This window comes from Tauraco erythrolophus, chromosome 12, assembly GCF_009769465.1.
Source record: "Tauraco erythrolophus isolate bTauEry1 chromosome 12, bTauEry1.pri, whole genome shotgun sequence".
Classification (NCBI taxonomy): domain Eukaryota; kingdom Metazoa; phylum Chordata; class Aves; order Musophagiformes; family Musophagidae; genus Tauraco; species Tauraco erythrolophus.
This window is the reverse complement of record NC_141476.1, coordinates 12,876,552-12,895,848: the sequence shown is the minus strand read 5'-3', so window position 1 is coordinate 12,895,848 and position 19,297 is coordinate 12,876,552. Positions and strand designations below refer to the sequence as shown.

Here is a 19,297-nt window from a genome sequence, read left to right as displayed (position 1 = left end):
TGAGCACACCCACTCCCTGATCCCAGGAGCAGTTTGAACACTTTTCTCATTAAGAGAAACGCTTTAAATACAGGACAGATCTTTCTCGAGTGTCAGTTGGCATTTCTCAACTATTTAACTTCAGTGCTGCTTCCCATCAGCTCAGGATTTGGCCCTCTATGTTACCTCTCCTGCTCTAACTAGCTCTTTAACTGTTTGCTTTCCTCTCCCACAGGTTTTTGCAGCAAAAGTGCTCAACCTGGTTCTCCCAAACCTGTCACTGGGCTCGATAGATCCAAGTGCAATTTCCCGGAACAAGAAGGAGGTGAGAACCTTAATGCCATGTAAAGTCACTGCATAGTCGGTATCTCGTCTCAGTCCTGCCGTTTCTCTTTTTAAAAAAAAAGAAAAAAAGTGTTTTGCTAAATCATGAGGGCAAGATCTATGCTGGTGTAAACAGGTGAAACATCTCTAAAGTCAGTGGAACCAGCTTTACACATAGCAGAAAACTTGGTTCACCGTGGGAAATCAGAAATTCTTCCCTTCGGTGCACTGTGCACCCGCAGCTGCTCTGGGTACGTAACAGAGACCTACCTGTGCTATGGTTGCGATGGAAAGCACATGGGAATGGTGTTTGTCTCTGCTGCACCACCACCACCCTCATCACAGCGGCAAAAATCAACTCATACAGTTGCAAACACACTGCTCAAGTCAACTTTTCCAACCTCGCTCTTTTCAGTGAAACAATGTAAAACGCTACTATCTGGGAGATTTGGATCGCGTTGTGCTGAAAGCATGCAAACAGAGGAAAAGAGCGTGCGTGCCCCAAAGACCTTGCTACGAGGTCTCCTGGATCACATGCTGGCTCTGCTACAGCCTTTCTAAACAAATGATGCATTCTGGCTGCGCTTGAGATAAACGAGTTGCAACTGAAGCAGCCGCTGTAACAACCCAATTCCAGCTCCATCACTGTGACTGTGCATGGAGCTATCCCGGGGTGATAGTCTTACAGTGTCACTGTAGCTTGGGACTCTTCTCCCATTTGTACCCACTCTTGGTAACAGCTGTTCCAGCCTGTTGGTGCTGTCACTGGCAAAACCAGATGTTGTTGCAACTGATGCAACAACATGTAATGAGGGTTTTTTCCTCCTCGCTCTTGTGGGACAAGTGAAAGGAAGGAGAGATGAACTGTAAGTGAATTAAGTTGCCTTCTCTGGAGAGGGGAGTGATCCAGAACTTGGTGCATTTTAGAAATCAACTGGAATGACAGAAAATGGCACCCAAGGGCGTGTCAAAAGCAGGAGAGCTGCACTAGTGTAGTGGTCAGTTGTCCTTGTGCTCCCGTGTCAGCTCACATCTCACTGACAGATGCTGGCATTTTTCCTGCTGCTCGTGCAATGGTTCATGTCTTGAGTAGCAGTTAATAAATGGCCTTCCTCTGGGGAGGCAGCTCAAGCGGCATTAGAAGCGAAGCAGAAGGGATCAGGAGCAAAGACAACGTCAGCGGCTGTGTGAGTGCAATGTATTCAGCCTCTGCACATCCCACCTCTTTGACTCACCCGTTCGGTAAACTGGAAAGCAAAGAGTCTCCCAGAATAACCTCAGGGCCTTCAGGGCTGTTTCTGCTCTCTGCCAAAGAGGTTTTTGGTCAGATGACTTTCAGTTCGCTTACCTGTAAACAGAGCATAACATTTCACTGGGCTGACGGTGGAAAGATTCAAGGAGCTGAGAAATGGAAGACAAAGTAGTTCCTAGGAAACTGTCAGGACTAGCATGGAGTGAGTTCATCTGCATCCACTGGTGCACCATATGACATATGTTCTTAAGTACCATATGAGGCTGCACAAAATACATACTTGGGAAGAAGGCTGGTTCCAGTCAAGCTATAGAAACCTGCTCTTAATTACATTCAGCTGCCATAACTTGTTGCATATAATTCAGAGAAAAGGTTTAAATTAGAGAACTAATTCACTAAAATCACATGGAGGAAGGTTTTTACTTCTGCGTTTGTATTTAGAGGATAAAAACAATCAGTGCTCTAGAGGAGGGGAGGAACTTGAGAGCGTTACCCCCTGCCTGAAGAGTGAGCATGGCTGGGACAGGTGGGTCTTTGCTGGCTTCTGCACTGATGTGTTGTGTGGCACTTGAACTCTGTGCCGCAGCTGGTCCTTAAGGGGATCAGGTTTAAATACACCTCTGGCAGCTGGATCCTCTGCTGGAAGATGCTAGTGCTGCACTAAATAGCTTTGCAGGAGAAAAGTGCTGATGTGGGGACATCTCAAATAATAATGCATTTAGAAAAGTGTCAGTGAGCTCCCTTAACTTGGTGCACGATATTTAATAAGCACTTCCATGCAGGCTGTTGGGGTGATGTTAGGAATCACCACAGCAACCGCTGGACATAGTTTATAATAAATGCTATTCTGTTGTCTTTCTACACAAATATTTGCTGCTGCTCCCTCTGCTCTGTGATGCTCTAAGTCTCAAGAGCTTCCTTTGAGCATTGTCGGTTTTCCTCTGCCCTTTCCCTTTCCGTGGAGCAAGGGAAGGCCTCTTGCAGTGGATAAAAATGTAGATCTGCTTCATTAGAGTCTGCTTATATTGGAGTAGTCTTCAAAACGAGACAAGCAGCCCCCCCTCGCTGTGCTGCCTGCACACCTGCGAGTGAACACGCAGCTGACATGGCAGCTGTGGCTTGCGATGTAAAGCGCTTTCCTGACCATCTTCAAACACGAGGATTTGAGGCTTCAGGCACTTACTGGAGACAACAGAGCATCTCGGTCCGCTGGCTGCCTCTATTGCACACTCCACCCTCCTTTTGGACTCAAGACGCACAGCTTCAAAGCACACAATGTGCTGGAAACATCCATTATTTATATGTTAAACATATTCTCCTGCCAGACTAACTTTCTGTTCTCTAGAAATATTTTTAGGACATCATCCAAGAATTTCCTGATGAGTTTGTGTTCCCAGCAGGCTGTCCTCTGGGCGTAGGGACTAAAACACGGGATGGTAGGGAGATGTCTGTTTGATCTTCTTGCTATGTCAAATGCAAGAGACATAAAAAGGGAGAAAGAAGCAACCTTAAAAACTCAGTCCTGTTATTCCGGAGAGGAATAACATCACAGGGGCAGGCATCCCTTTAGTCCATTAATCTTCGTTAGCTGCCATTGAATTCAGTGGAATAGTCCCCGACTTTAGTCTTGTTCCCGCAGACTCTACATAAGATGAGGCTGTAATTGTCTCGTAATGAATTTATTGCTCCACAAAACGCAAAGGGAAGATACCGATCTCTAAGCAGAGAAGTGTAATGCAGCAGGAGCCCTGATGGTTGCTTCTGTCTTAGCACTACATAGAGAGGAAAGAGCTGTTGCGATGGACTCTGCAGAGCCTTCGCTGGACCGCAGCTGGAAGCAGTCACAAGCTCTCCCAGGATCACCCAGAGCTTGGTGTGCCAATGGGAGCTCTGGGCCTGCAGGGTTTACAGCTTATACCTTGCAGAATACACAGCCCATTCCCCATCTTTCTGCTACTTTACACTCACCCCATGCACTGCACATTAACTCTGACAAGAATCCCTGCAGTCCTGATCGATCTGGGTTAAGATTGGGTTATTATTTTTTTTCCCCTCCCATTATCTACACAAAAATAGTTGTTGGCTGCTCAGTAGCTAAAAAAAGCCCTGTTCTTTCAGAAAAGAACAAGAGAAAGAAAGAAACCCATTAGGTCATTGTCTTAGCATTTATGGGCTGAGGAGGGGGCCAGCTCACATTAATTCATCAACATTGTTTTAGTCCATGGGAAGGGGACTTCTGTCAATCCATCCACCCACCTCTCCTGATTCCCCGCCCCTGCAGAGTCCCTCATTTCTTGCCTTCAATTAAAAAAGAAAACCCTAAAAAATAAAAAGAAACCCATCTCAAAGCTGTGTTGCTTTAGCGCAGCGCTGTGACATGATCCAGACAAGTAACTCCCAGATTAGGCTGAAGCCAGTTGCTAAGTAGCCAGTGCAACACGGTGGCTTTGCTCAAAATGCTGGTGAAAAGTCAACACGTTTGGCTGAAAATACCAGGGTACGCCCAGCTGTCAGCAGGAGAGCTAGCAAAATGAGAGGCAGTTGGTGTTCTGGAAGTCAAAGCTGAACTCTTTCCATGAGCACGTTCACGAGAGGATGCTTCTTTCTAAACACAGGCTGCTTCTTGCCCTCTGGAAGCACTTTGCAGAGCAGGGAAGGTATGGCAGGCAGACAGGCTGAGCTGCGTAGGGGACAGAGGACACGGGTGGATGTTTCTGCACTAACAAGCTGGTCAGGCACAAGGAGAGTCTGTGCAGAGCCAGGAGAACCACATGCTATTCAGCCTCTCTGCTTTCTAGGGCCTTTAGCAGGAGCAGAGGATGCTCAGCATGTCTTAAATGTGATCCTTCTACCTTAACTGCAATCTCATCTTTGCAGTGGCCTCTTACAAACAGTTTTTTCCAAACCCTCAGCGTGTGTGGGCACTTGCTCCTTTGAAAGGGAGATTCTAGAGGTAAGACCCTGCAGTGAGAGACTGCTACATTTGTCTCCCTACCAAAAATTACCCTTCCCTTCAGAGTAGCCATGATCTTGCACAGAGGCCAAAACACAACCATGGCCTGAATCGAACACTGGAAACATCTGCTGAATCCAAGGGTCTCTAAAGGAGTGGTACAACTTGAATTTCTTTGGTCCAACTCCAGCACAAGTTAGAGTGGCTCTACAGCTCTCACCTCCTCGACCATCGCCTGCACTGTGGGCTGGGACTGAAGTGTACCAGACGCTAAGAGTCCCAAATTCCCACCCACTCCTCCCCTTGCTGCATTCGGGGATGAGAACTAGGAGTTCAAGCAGCAGGAGATAGTGGGGACTGGAAGTAAGAAGGTGATGGGGAAAGATTTGTGAGCACCAGCTTGCCTCGCTGCCAGCTCCATTCCAGTGCTTTGTGCCCCAACACATTTGAGACAATGAGGAGGGAAACTGGCTTTATATCCTCTGGCAAATTAATTGCCCCAGCTGGGAGAGCCCCACCATGTAGTGTCCTTCTGCTGCTCCAATAATCTCATCTCACGGGGAGATGAATGCAGAATCCACCCCAAAGCCTTTCTGGCGTCTTGGTGAGGACCAGGCAGGCCACGCCGTCCTGTCACAGTGCTTGTCTGTGCCTATGCCTGTGCATACCTACGTGTCCCTGGGGTGGCCTCGTGGGTCACCTCCCGCCTGTGGTCCCCTCAGGGCAGACGTGCAGCAGCAAGAGGGCCTCACGTTTCTGCAAAGCGAGGGAGAATGTGAACAGGCCCTACTGCCTGCAACAAGAGAAGGCGGCTGTTTTCGGCTAACCTATAAATAACCATAATTTCTATAAACATCTGCCAGGGTTGGGAGAAACTGGAGGCTGTGCCAGAGACCAACCCATAATCAAAGCATTCTGGCAAATATTGAGATGGCGGTGGCTGTGTGGGCCGTCTCCATGTACAGTATACAAATATTTACTGTAGATTTGCCTGCTGCGGTAACTACTCGTTCCTAGCAACTTTCTGCACCAGCTCTTGCACATTTTTATCCTCTCACAGTCTGGCTGAGCAAGTCGTTGACTTTTTTTTTTGCCTACCACCTAATACTATGATTTGCTGCCTTGTGCACCCAGAGAGGACCCCTCAGCGTAAGGGTGCTTTGCAGTTCAATGTGTCAGTTGTGTGTAGCTCATGGTCTTCATCCCCAGAGAGGAAAGGTGAAAAAGCAGAACATCTGAGCCCTCAGCAGAGAGGATAAGGACATCAGCCTACAAGTAATGCAGTCTGAAGAACCCTCTGCAGAAGAGTCTGTCCCGTCTGAGTGACAGAAGGACATAGCAGAGCAGAAAAATGCAGGCAGGTGCCCCCGTGGGAACAGTCTTTGTCCAGCACTGGTCGCCTGCAGAAAGAGTTTCAGCTTGAATATTTTCTCGTGATGTAAGAGAGAAACACACAGCATGGGGTATGCCGGCTCGTGTAAACCGTTCTGGGTAGCCACAGTAAAGACCTTGACCTTGACTCTAATGGCAGGATGTCCTGACAGAGTAGAAAATGACTATGTAACCCAAAGGAAGAGACTCCTCACCGTTGGGCTGATCTGCTTTGTCTTTTCCACATGAAATATCACTGACCTGAAATTGCCTCTTTCTCCCTGCCAGATGGAGTCTTATACATCCGATCCCTTGGTCTACCATGGTGGCGTGAAGGTCTCCTTCGTCATCCAGCTGATGAACGCCATTGCCAGAATTGAACGAGCTCTGCCCAAGCTGACTTTGCCCATCCTGGTGCTACACGGCTCTTCCGACAAGCTCTGCGATATCAAAGGGTCCTACTTACTGATGGACACAGTGCAGAGTCAGGACAAAACTCTCAAGGTCATCTTGCTTTCTTGATTTTTAGGGTATTATTCTGTCGGTGTTGGTCTGAGCATGAGTGACTGAGAGGGGTAGAGAGCCTGCTGAGCTCTGGCGAGCTGGAGGCAAAGAAGGGCTGATGCACTGGTGAGACCAAGCAGGTTACAGTCCCTCTCACCAGGAGGTAGCCCCTCCAGAGGCACAGTGTGGTGACCTTTCACCAGCTACAGCTGGGCTGTGGGTAAGGGTGGTGAGTGATCTCAAGACCTGGGCCAGGGGTGGCTGTGTACTTAGAGGGTCTCTTGGATGTAAAGCAACTTGGCGTAGAAGTAGAGCGAGGCTCATAAGCAGTTAGAGCGCTGACCCCAAAAGCTCTTCTGAACCACACCAACTCTGTGAGCACCAACCTTACCTCATGCCCCAGCACCGAAAGGTACGGAGGGGCCTTTCCAAAGCACTGCACAACAAAAGCCACTTCACATCTGTTCATTTCAAGAGAGCCACAGCTGATTAACCAATTGTTAGCACATGAACGAGCCTGAAAGAGGGACAGGGAGACCAAGGGAAAGCTTTTGTCACTGGAAAAATAACTGGATGGTCTGGGCATAAAAGGAGTAAAATTGCACAAGGCATGATGGGAACATCCCCCGTTGTCCTTTAACCTCCAAGGGCATAAGCATTTCCTCCTTGTTAATGGGGTAGGAAGCAAGAAATGCATGGGGTTGGGACATGCGTTGTCTTCCTAAAGGGCAGGAGGGTGGTACCCCAGGAGGTAACACGCAGATATTGAGCTGCAACACCAACGCCTTCCTGCTCGTGGAGGGCTGGCACCATCTCTTCAACTGCATACCCTACCTCAACCAGGAAAAAAAAACTGACAAGGTGTGGGCAGGGCGCGTTGGACATGTGGGTGTTGACGAGAGGGGGCCGAAGACGGGTTTGTTCACGTGGATTTTTTTTTCCCTCTGCTAATCTCCGCTCTATCCCTGGTTGCAGGTGTATGAGGAAGCCTATCACGCCCTGCACAAAGAGCTGCCTGAGGTCTCTACCTCTGTCTTCACAGAAATACTAACATGGATTGGCCAGAAGGTCTCAGCGGCTGGGGAAACCAGCCATACTTAAGAGCAATTGTTTTTGCAGCTCCTACTGGGGTTTTCTGGGAATAGATGCTTTTCTTAATAGAAGTCTCTCTGAAAAAGATCTGACACGGAGGGACCTTTGGGATATTTTATCATGCAGAGTGTAAGGGAGGGTAGGGGGAGAAGCACAGGGTGGGGCATTATTTGCTGATGTAAACGTCCTTGCCCTAATCCAGGGAAGAGTTGATAGCTGTGGGAGCAGCCGTTAAAGCTTTCCAGGGCGGGTGATTTTACTGAAATGCCCCTCACCTACCATAACTCCTCCTGCCACTTCCCCTTCTCTGCTTTCGCTGGGGTGACAGGGGTCTATTTATACTGCAATAATTTTTGGTATGTTAAAGAAGTCAGTATCTTCCACTTCATGGGTTTGATTCCAGGTGCGTGCAGTCCCTTCCCCAATGCCACCACCCAGCACGTTAAAAGCCCTGGTCCTTGGGAGGAGAGCAGTAACAAAGGTGCTGGGTAACGAGGAGAGGCTAAAAACGGAGCTGACAGCTCCCTGAAGGTGGAAGGCTGGTTTTCAAGGTCAGACCCTTTGGATATTGCCTTTATAAGCAGGATAGGCCAGGGGAGAGCACAGAGAGCCTCCCCCACCGCCCTGCACGTCCTCTGCGAGTTTGCACCTGGGGAGAGTGTGTTGAACAGCTCTTTAATTTTCATCATCAGAGCAGGATCCCAGAGGGGAGAGGAGGAATGTGGAATCAAACCCACTTAGCACATTCAAAACCTTGCTTTTCCCAATGCCAAACTCCATCTCCTCTGCAAGATGAACTATTCTGTAAATATGCCTACAGGCTGCTTTTTTTCCTTCCTTTTTTTTTTCCTTTTGGAATTAATCACTGAAAAAGAAAAGTCAAAGTTATAAGAGAATATAGTAATATAATATATGATGTATATAGAGGTGGCTGGGAGCTGGGGAAGAGACAGGAGGAGAGTCTAGAAAAGGGGTTAATTGTTACTTCTCTTGGCAAGGAATAATGTTGTCCTACCAGGATCCAGTCCTCTCACCGTAACTTTACAGACATAATCTGTTGTTTTTCTTCATCAGTTGGAAAACGTCCTGAAAATAATGCTGGAGAGAAGCGCAGAGCATGTGGTGGGTGGGGATTAGCAATGGGTATCCTCATGGTCCACTGGTTTAGCAGGAGACCCACGGCATGAGCAGATATCCCGTCCAAGCTCATTCCAATCTCCTCCTCGTCAGCACAGCCACCTCTGGGGCAGATCACAGAGCGCGGGTGCTGAGCTCACCCCTTTTAAGCAACACGGGGAGCTGAAGGCAGAGTATCGGGTGCAATCATCCATCCAACAGCTACCTTGCTGCACGAGGGGCATCCAAGGGGAATGATGTACCAGCTGCCGTGGAGGAGCTTGTGAACTGGCCCAGTGGTGCAGACAAGCCAAATGCTAGAGCTGCCTGGGTCTCTGGTAGCAGCGGGGCTCAAGGAAAGACTCATGACCCAGCTACAGAGCAGAGGCATTGTATCGATAAGCAAAAGGTGCGCAGAGATTACGGCGTGGCTTTGCGGCTCCGTTTGTCCAGGGTGATGGCCCTAATAACCAGTACACTTCTTGGCGCTTGCCAAAGGGAAGGAGTTTAACCTGTGCCTCTCCCTCCAATTCTGCAAGAAGAAAATGCCTGTAAATGTTGCACTATGAGAGAGTGGGGCGTCTCTCCCAGTGACAAACCAGCCCTTGTTGCCTTCTCGGGCAGCAGTGGGAACCATCGCGAGTCTTGTGCTGCTGCCCCAGGGCTGGATCCCACCTGCAACAGCTGTGGGGTAGAGGGGGAAGGATCACCCACCTCTCCTGCCCTCGAAGCCAGTTCTGGCAAGATTCAGGAAAGAGACCTTTGTGCAATAACGGTCAGAATCAGGGCTTGTCCCAGCAGCATGGATGGAGGAAGGGTGTGTGGATGCAGGTTACGTCCTTGTAACGGCCTTAAGGGGCCCAAGTCAGGAAAGTTCTTTTATACAGGTTGATCCAGGCACTTTCATACTTTTATCTTCTCACCTCTAACGAGAGGAATGAGCTGTGGTTCTCCCAGCAACACCAGCTTTTGGTTCGTTATTCCAGTGCAATCAGCTGTTCCCATAAGCCCCTGCTAAACCTCTGGTGACGCTTGTTTTGGGAAGGAGGCGATGGACAGGTCGCCTGCTCTGCATCTTCCAGCAGCCTGGCTTGTTGCAACTTCTTTTTCCCGGAGCAAGATCCCTCCTTGCCAGATGCTGCTGGGGAAAGACAGCAAGAAGAGAAACACTACAGCGGTGATAAACCTCACCTGCTTCTTCAGCTGGAAGGGGAATCAAGTAGGCGTGATCCAGTGGTGACAGACGTTGTGGGGGTAGCAGCAAGATGAAGACTTAAGGATGGGATTTTTTGAAAGCACTTTTCCCAAGGAAGTCAGGAGGAGTAAATCGATGCCCACATTCTTTACATCCTTTCCCAAATTGACAAGCACTTTGCGGGGGTGGTGGATGGTGGAAGTGACCCTCCAGCAGGAAGGTCAGAGCCTGTCTGCTCCCTCCTGGCTTCAGGCAGAGGAAGGTCTGTGGTCAGTGCCTTTGATAAAATGTGTCCTTTCACCCAAGAAACATCTGCAGCTCAGAAGAAATAAAACAGTTGTGTTGATCTGGGGAAGGCTTGTTCCCCTATCTAGCTAAGCTCAGCAGTGGCACGTGGGAAGCTGCGTTCGAAAATCAGGTTAACAAACAGAAAGTTGAAAGAACAACAAAAAAGCCAAACAAGCCCCAAGCCCGTGGCACAGCAGGGGTTACTGCCACCCTCAGCAGCTTTTTCTGAAGAATTATCTTCTGAGGAGAAGACCACAAGGAAACCTACCCAAAACGCCAGCAGGTTGCTGAGCGGGGAGGGGGCAGCTGTCAGCAGGTGGGGAGTGAGCGAAGAGGGAAGGAGCCAGGAGCAGGTCAGCCCTGGCCGTTGGGATGCTGATTGGCACCAGCTGCAGCTCCAGCTGCTCTGCTGATCCTTTGCCCTGCCTGGAAGCTACTTTATATTGACCCAGTTAGGTTTCACCATGCCCCGGAGGAATTCTTCCTTCGCTGACCAGATTAGTAACAAGCAGAGCTGCTGCCAGGGGAAATGTAATTAAACTCCATTTTCCAAGGGCAGGTACTGTTCGCAGGGAGCACAGCCGGCCTTGCCAACGCTGTGGTGCAGAGCCGCACCAGAGGCTGGTCTGCCTTTGAGAACAGGGGACACCCATGACTGAGCAATGGCAACGTGTAACTACTGTATGCATCACCACCCGCAGCACTGAGAGGCCGTTCCCCACTGCCTGACCCCCATCACGTTTTCTATTTCGCCTGTTCTTTTATACCACTCACCTTAGCACACTGCCAGCACGAACCCATGGAGATCGCACTTACTTTTCCAAGTAATTTCTGAGCTTCTCTCTCTTGTTCTGTTGTGATCCAGTTCAATAAAATACATTTATATATATATACACACATATAGAAAAACATATACATACACATGTATTTTCAGTGGGAAAGACCATATACAAGTTTAGCCTTCTTAAAGGAATACAGTGTATATTGCAACTAATAATAAAGTTATGTTTTCTGAACAGAGCGTGTTTAAGGATATCATTGGTGACTGCCATCCCTCCGCAGGGTGAGAAGGGAAAGGCAGAGAGATAGTAAATTGCCATTCAGCTTGTGGAGGAAGGGGCTGCAGCCCCCGGCACCTGCTCCTCAGCCGCTGTGGACCGGGGGCCTGGGGGACAGCCGTGTCTCATGGAGACCTGAGGTTCCCTTTCTGCTTCAAGGTCAGCTTTTTTCAGAGCCCTGAAATCCGCAGCCTCACACCACTATTTGCTGCAATCCAGAGCAGCACAATCAAAAATTAGCTAGTGGCACTGCGGGTGTAAGATGTCTTTACATCTAGCTTTGACTTAGCAGTGCTGGCTGGCTGGGTAATCTCAGGGAAAACTAGCTCTGCCCTTCCCAGACTCTTTTTTGTTTTGTTTTGTTTTTTCTTTCCAATTGTAGCTGAGGTGCTAACTTATAAAAGTAATTGAAAAAAAAAAAAATCCCCTGGCCCAAGTACTTCCCCACCCCAGCAGTCCAGGGCTAGTGGAGGAGCCTGGAGCAACAGGCAAGCTCAGCCTGCTGAGACCAGGTTCCCACGCTTTTACAAGCCTGTTAAAACACTACGTTGGTCCTGAACCATAGCCAGTTCAGACAAGAAGCATCTGCACCATGATCAGGAACAGCAGCCGCTTAAATCCCACCTTTTCCCCATAGCTGTGACCCCACGAGAGCTGGGGAGTGGAGCTTGCTGCTCTTTCAGCTCCCCGGCACCACTCAGGTGCTGCAAGAGCCCCAGTTCGTCCAGACCTGGGGTTGGTGCTGTGGAAATGCCCCTCCTGGCCGGAGCACGGGGCTGGGGCACAGCCCATCCGCAGGGTCTCCTCCTGCCTCCGTCCTCACACAGACTTCAGCACAAGCCCCTGTGTCTGTGAGGGCTCCCCGGCCGCCCGCACGCACCCCAAAAGGGGTGACAACCGCCACCGCTGCGGCTGGAGGCATCGGCAGTGCCAGACCCGACCCGCCACCTCCGGCAACTCATTCCATCCTCCTCACGCCTCTACCTGCTACATCAAGAGAATAATATTCTCTTTCTGCGGCCCCACATGGGGTTGTGTTTCTGATCACTCGCCAGGTCGGAAGCTCTGGCCGATGGCTTTGATGCACGTCAGTGCAGCGAGCGGAGCCGGGGCTTTTTGCCAAGCCAACGGGCACACCGCAGTAGTAAGGAACGTCATGAGTAACAAGACTTGCTTTAATACCCGCAAGTCCCCAGCCCTTTTGCCTGGTATTCTCACAGTCATTAAGCTCCTTGCAGCTTTGAGGGCTGTGGGAGGGAGCACACCATGGTGCTGGGACAGGGACTGAGCCCAGGAGGGAAGGGACAGTCCGGCGTGAAGCCGAGAGCAGCACCGGCATGAAGGAGCCTTTTTGGCAACACAGTCCTTCCTGGTGTCACCACCTGTCACGGCTGCAGGTGGCCTTTCTGTTTTTTAGCATGTGCTTCCAGTCCGATCCTGCCAGTCTGTGGGAACCCTGAAGTTTTTTGCCTGTTTCTCATCTCACAGCCCGTGCTTGGCCTTGTGTTATCCAGAGCTGACGGTTTCTCCGGGGCTTGGTGCAAGGTGGGGATCGGCTGATGGTGAAGTAGGAGCCAGCACAGAGCCATGGTGTGCAGGGGAGAGAGCTCCTAAGGAGTCTTCTCCAGCTAGCTGACAGGACTGGCAGGGACGGGCAGCCTGCCCTGCCACGGGGGCTCAGGACGAGAGGTGTCACGCTTGGTCACATTGCTGCAGGGACCATGTCTCCGTCAGATGTCTGGGACCACACAGCCCATCACCCGAGCCAGGCTGAGGCACCGAAGAAGAGCCAAATGCTGCAGTGTCAGTGAGTGATGAGGAATTTTAATTCAGAAGATCTGCTCAGCACATAAACCGGCAGCACTTCGGTCACATTTTCTGCTGGCAAATAGTTAAGTACGGGATTTACAGACCGTCAGAGCAGGAGGGAGAAGTGGGGCTGTAGTTCACGCCAGCACTGCTGGTGGGGGTAAGCCGGGACTCGCACCTCTCTGGCTGCCACTGTCCCAGCCTGGCCTTGGAGAGATCCCCTTCACAGGGGAAGTGGGATGGAGCTGCTGGGGCCACGCAGGTGCCACCATACCATCAGAGACCATCACTACTGCACACTGTGCCGACAGCCTGACTCCTGCCGCTGCTCCTGCTCACTCCAGGCTCTCAAAAGTGTTTTTTTTCAGGCAGCTGTTTGCTGTTCTCTCCATGCATGAACACAAAAAGTTCCCTTCGCACATAGAAACAGGGCAATGCTCTCCCAGTTTATCAGTCTGGGATGCTCTCTTTCTAAATCTGATTGGGAAGCTGCCGATGCGGAGCTACTGCTCACCTGCCTGCTGCTCTCTCAACAACCACTGCATTAAAACAAACACCCACGTCCATGGGCAAACACTGCAGAGCTCACATCTCCCAAGAGGAGCAAGCCAACCTCCCATGGCCACTGCTCCTCAGGAAGGAGGGACACAGGATTAATTTCCCTTCCCTACAGAGGAAGCTGTTCAGAGCCTGGAAACATTCCAAGAACGAAGATGAAAAACAATTCCTAAGAGATCAATTAAGAGTTTGGATGGATCGCATGGTATGCACTGATGTCTAAACAGAGGAAACTTGGCAAAGAAAGCTGCTTGGGCTGGGGGGAACCGAGGGGAGGGCATCATGTCCAGCATGGAAAACACTTGTCTTGTAAGAAAACATGCAGCAATGAGAACAGCAGAGGAGAAGCAAAGGCAGCTCTGGCGTGAAGGATGAGCAGTACCTTCCGTGCATCAGTTTAGGAGAGGTCTGTGACCAAAGGTAAGCAAGCCCCTGCCAGACCACAGTAAACCCTGCTGCGAGCCATGGCCCCAAGAAACGCAGGGCTTTCCAGCCTTCCCAAGGTCAGCAGCCTTCGTATCAGAGTCATGCCTTCATTTAGGTGAAAAACCATGAAACAGCAAGACCAGCAAAGCTCTCCTCAGGCCAACACAGTGAACCCTGGAGCAGGAGGGATCTACATACTAGAAACAAACAACTCTGTTTTCTATTCAGAGGAAAAAAAAAAAAAATGATTTTTCCCCTCACCCTGTCCAGCAGGGCCAGCTTCGTGCTGCAATGACAGCAACAAGCCGCCTGCCCGCAGCACAGGACGGCCCTTGTGTTGTCCGTACCAAAACCCCCACGGCACTGAGATTCCAGAGCTCGCCCCACGCACTTTTAACACCAAGCCCTTTCTTCCCGTGCCAAGCGTGCGTACATCCCACACTGTGGCCACTCTGCACCAAAACCCAGCCCAGGGGCACTTGTGTGACTGGCAAGTCCTGGATGCCCAGCAAACACCGGACTTGGCACGCAAAACTGATCTGCCCCATTACCACAGCCAGTGCTGCACTGGGCAGAGCAAGTGGGCACATGCCCTCACGTGCTTTCAGACCTGGAAGACTGTTGTTTAATTGCATGCATGATTGGAAAAGGTCACATATAATCAGGAAACAAGAAATACCATCTCCCCTGCCCTGGGAAGGGAAAGAGCAGTGACCTCAGGAGTGGCCAGAGCCAGTACCTTGAACGGCTTTAGAGACGCTGTGCCCAACAGGCACTCAGACCACGAAGGCGGTGGAAGAGGCTTTCTGGACCACTCGCCTGAAGCGTTTTCAGCTTCTCAACGACAGCCTTTGGGAAAAGGAAAGAGATTGAACTTGCCACCAACAAATTTGTTTTAAAACTCCTGGATAGAAGCTCAGTTTTAGATCCAGGGAGGAGGGGGGTGGAAGGAGTTCTAGAGAGCAGATTGCTGGCTCCCGTTATGGAAGCAAGCTTAATAAAATTCATAGAAATATTGGTGGTTCTGCTATGCTGTGCCAAGAATGTGTTAGAATAAAACCTTCTGAGCAGAAGGAAGAGATATAATGTCATCTTAGCCTTGATATGAAAGATCAGCCTTCACCTCCTAAAGCATATCTCAAGGAACAGTAACTGCCACATTTGCTTGCCTTCCCTCCAGAGCAAGTCTCTGCACAGCCTTGCTCACGCAGTTCATCCCTGTTGCAGCCTTGTACGAAGGGTACGGGGATGACCCTGGCTCACAAAGAAGCGATATGATAAAAGAATAAAGAGGGAGGCATTTTTTCTTACTGGGGTTTTAATGACATCCCAGTGCAACACAAACCAGCTCAGTTTCCTCCATGGGGAAGGTATAACAAGTTATTTTGGATTTCTTTAGACCAACCCCACTGTACCCTGAGCCCAGGAACCAATGCATCCGTCCACGCCACAGCACTCCCCCCACCTCCCTCTTTCCTAACACACCGTGCCAAAGCTTTGCCATACCGGCTGACAGAGCAGGGCACAAAGCAGACGCATGGCAGAGAGCTGCAGTCAGGAGGGAGCAGACCTCTCTTTCCAGTTCTGCTCTCTTTCCCCTCAAGCTTGCTCTGACGCTAACAGGAGGAGGGAGAGGAAAGTGCTCACACTCATTTCTCAGAGCTTATTTTGGGAACCGAGCAGCCAGACCCTCGGGACCAGAGCTAGCTCTTTGCATGGTTCTGATCCTCTTCCATGGCTTTCTTAAGTCTCCCGAAATGCCCTTCAGGTCTTGTCCTGAACTTGTGGGCTTACAAAGCTAACCACAACTAGGAAAACTGAAAGGCGTGTGTGTGCCTGCCCCCTTCCCCAGATGCTGACTGCACCTGGCTTGAAGCTTGGCTTTGGCCTTAAGGGTCTGCATGTCCATAGCTGCACCCAGCCATGCCTGCTGTCCCCCAACAGATACCATCTCTGCAGACCTTTCCTTGGTTATTGCCAATAACCCACCTCTGATTGCAACCTAACACCCTAGAAACCATTTACAACCCTAGGAAAGGGTTTCTCCTTCTCCCTCAGCACTTCTTCGAGGCAGGCAGCAATCCCAGCAGATCCAGCACCTTTATTGAAAACAGGCCCTGACTGACAAACAGTTCGGCAGTGCGGCCTCTTTTAATAAACTTGTTATGTCAAACCTATTCTGGCTTAAAAGGTAAAACAAAAACCTGCTCTGCCAGCACTGCCATCCCCTGTGAGCAGAGAACAGAGCCAAGCCTTTGTTTCCCCATCACCAGCCCTAGCTAAGTTCGTTCATCTCTGGGAGCCGAGCATAGACGGATGCAATCCATCTCCCCAGGCTGTGCCAGGCTGCCCACAGCGAGAGAGAGAAATACTCAGTGTCACCCTGAGCAGACAAGTCTGTCAACACACACCAACTGCGAGCTGTTCCGTGGGAAGGTGCCATCTTCGCAGTTTGACCATGACTACCACCATGAACAGCTCAAAACTCTTAAAGAGGCTCATCATTTACTCCAGGCTTCCACAGCACAATGATACTCCTTGTAAGCACTGTACTGACTCCCAAAAGCCCGATTAGTGCTTGAACTCTTCCAAGCCCAGTCCCTCCCTTCAACAGCATTAGTCATTCAGATGCTATTAGTATCCCCCCTCCAAAAATTGCACGTTCCTACATGGAGCTACAGGGGTGAGCTTGGATCCCCATTCCCTGAATGCCAGTCACACTCTGAAGTTAACAGGGGCTGCACACAGACAGCTCAATTACTGTCACCAACACCATTGCAGCCACCCAGACACACAAGCAGGCAAAAGAGAAAATAAGCATCTGCCCCCTCAAAGAGGAAGGACTGCCCGGGCACTTCAGCAGACCTGAGGTTCTGGAGAAAACACGTGCTTCAGGGGCAATGTGCGGGCATTGAAGAAGTCAGCGTAATCAAGCACAGAGGCTGAGAAATCTCCATCCTTGGATTTAATGGACAGTCAGCAATGACAGAGGCACAGGGTGACGAGAAGACAGGGAGAGACAACTTACCTGTCAGGGGCTGCCCAGAGCCACTTTCTGAGATAAACATCACCTCCCTGACACACCACCACCACAGTGACCGAGCCTGTGCCACAGTGCTGCTAATGAAACAGAATAACCCGGGCAGAAAGGAGCCAGCAAATCATGCCCATGCTTTACATCCATGCTCTGGCAGGAGCGTACAACCCAGCCACCAAGGGAGGGGAGCAGAGTCACACTTTCCTCACTGCTTGGAAGCCAGGCGGTGCAGAGCCTGCCTGTGGCTGGGTGCAGGGGAAAAGCACTGAAGGAGCCCACCAAGTTCTTTCAGAAATAAAGCCACACTGATGTTGTCAATTGGTCACAAAGAGGCCACAGCAGGAAGAGATATAGTGAAATATACTATTTTATTGCTGCACACATGCTTACACATTTCTTCTTAAATATAATGTTGCTCTGATAAATTTTACAATCTTCTTAATTCAACAAGTGGCTAGTAGTAAATAAAAAGGACAGAGGCAACAGAACACAAAAAGGACACTGGCAACAGAAGAAAAATCAAAAGGTTTTTATTTTGTGATAAAATTATTTGCAGTAAGAATAAAGTGAATTCAAATCTAAGTTTTGACCTGGCTCATCTTAATTTTAGAGAGCTTGCCAGCATGCTGACCATCTGCTTACACATGGTTTTTGATAGCCCTATTTTGCCAAAAGGGATGGGGGGTGGTCAAAGGACCCCCAGTAATTGGGCAATCTGACAGGGCTCACAGATGCGACCACTAAGTGCACGCAGGCAGATGAGGCGTTTGCTTGGCAGCCCACGTGGAACTGCGCTGCTGGGGGGACAGATCAAAAGGCCACACTGACCTTTCCTCCCACGTGTACAACTGCAGCCTCACTTGCTCCGCACTTAAGGACGCGGAGATGGAATTATTCAAGAGCAGCCATACGGAAAATGGTTTCCAGCACCACTGCCCCTCCTCTGCTTTCCTTCTGCTTTGCCCACTACCAGCATCCCTTTTGCTTTAGCAGCTGAGGCATCTGCAGAGAAAAGCATTAGCACATTCCTCAGTAATCCTGTTTCTGCATCTCGTTCAGTACAAGCAGAAGGCAAAGGCCACGTTCTGCTCTCTGGTGGCTCCGTGCAAGCCTTGTGCAGGGCTGTCACAAGCACTGCAGTGGAAAGCCAACTGCTAAGATGTCAGAGGCGGAATTTATGCAGGAGGAGCAGAGGGGATGTGATAAACTAAACATCCTGCTTATGTTCAGTGTCATCTTCAGCCATAAAGGAAGGAGAAACGCAGGTGAACTGAACCAGCTGGGTGAAGCTGTCGGTTTCTGTAGTAGGCTTTCATGAACCTGACACTCCACTGAGCAAGAAAACAGGCAGTTCTGTTTCCACTCTTCTTTCTCTAAAATATATGGGAATTCATATTAAAGCTTTCTCAATAGCCCTTCCCCTCAAGTTTACTGAGATGCCTTTATCAGCTCAAGTTGTGCTGGGCTCTTTGGTGGTCCTGTCAAAGCCACATCAAGCCTAGAGAAGGACATGGAGGTGTACCTCCACAAATCACACAACAAACACACAGCTCCTCTCCGTGTCACCACCCCAAACAGAAGAACACTTCTGCTGCTCCCTGCTTCCACACAGCAACACACCCCTGCAGGAACACATCCTCCTCCCTCACCCTAATATGGCTGCAGAAAAACCACAAGAACTCCTTGCACTTCCTCACAAGCATTTTGAAACAGAAGAATTGAAGCATGCCCTGCTTGAATAGCCCTGCAGCCACCATCATTTGCCCCAAAGAGACTTGTTCTGCAAGAGAAACCAGTTAAACAGAGATGACAAAGTGCACAAGCATGCGGGGTCGTTAAGTCAACACACCTCATTCCTGCCCCACCAGCTCTGTCCCCAGCTTCTGTTGAGTGCAACTCAATCCTGACACAGGATTTTGCCCAAGTCCAGCTTCTCTTGAGTACAGTGGCCAAACTCCAGTGCCCTCTCTTCAGTGCAACTGAACCCAGCCTGCCTAGTGCAAGTGGTGCCCAAAGCCTGTCCCATGTACATGGAAACAGCTTCAGTGCACACCAGATACAGGAAGGTGCTCTGAGCAGGGATGGTAAGGCTGCAGTTCTCGCATGGTGTGGGAGCATCAGTCTCTTACCTGGTGAGATCAGCAAAGAAGAGAAACCCATCCTCCCTCCCAGTACCTCCACATCTGAAGCAAGTCTCTGCTAAATGCTGGATCTCCAAACCTTTTCCTTATCCCTGTGAAGCACCACTACCAATACAGAAAAAACCACCCTGAAGATGCAGAGCATCCATGCCCAGTTCCCACCTCAAACGCTAAAAGCACACCTGACATGGATT

At 50.0% G+C, this 19,297-nt stretch overlaps 1 protein-coding gene across 2 annotated transcripts in view; it reads left to right on the top strand.

The window, feature by feature from the left end:
- Nucleotides 1-7,514, top strand: part of MGLL (monoglyceride lipase) — a 62,994-nt gene extending 55,480 nt beyond the window's left edge. Inside the window, exons 6-8 of one of the 2 annotated variants that reach the window (XM_086619046.1) lie at nt 215-304; nt 6,168-6,383; nt 7,359-7,514. In XM_086619046.1, coding sequence (XP_086475172.1) covers nt 215-304; nt 6,168-6,383; nt 7,359-7,484 — 432 coding nt within the window. In that variant the 3' untranslated portion in view covers nt 7,485-7,514. The remainder of the gene's footprint in view (nt 1-214; nt 305-6,167; nt 6,384-7,358) is intronic. The other variant, XM_086619048.1, reaches the window with a different exon arrangement.
- The last annotated feature ends 11,783 nt before the right edge of the window (nt 7,515-19,297 follow it).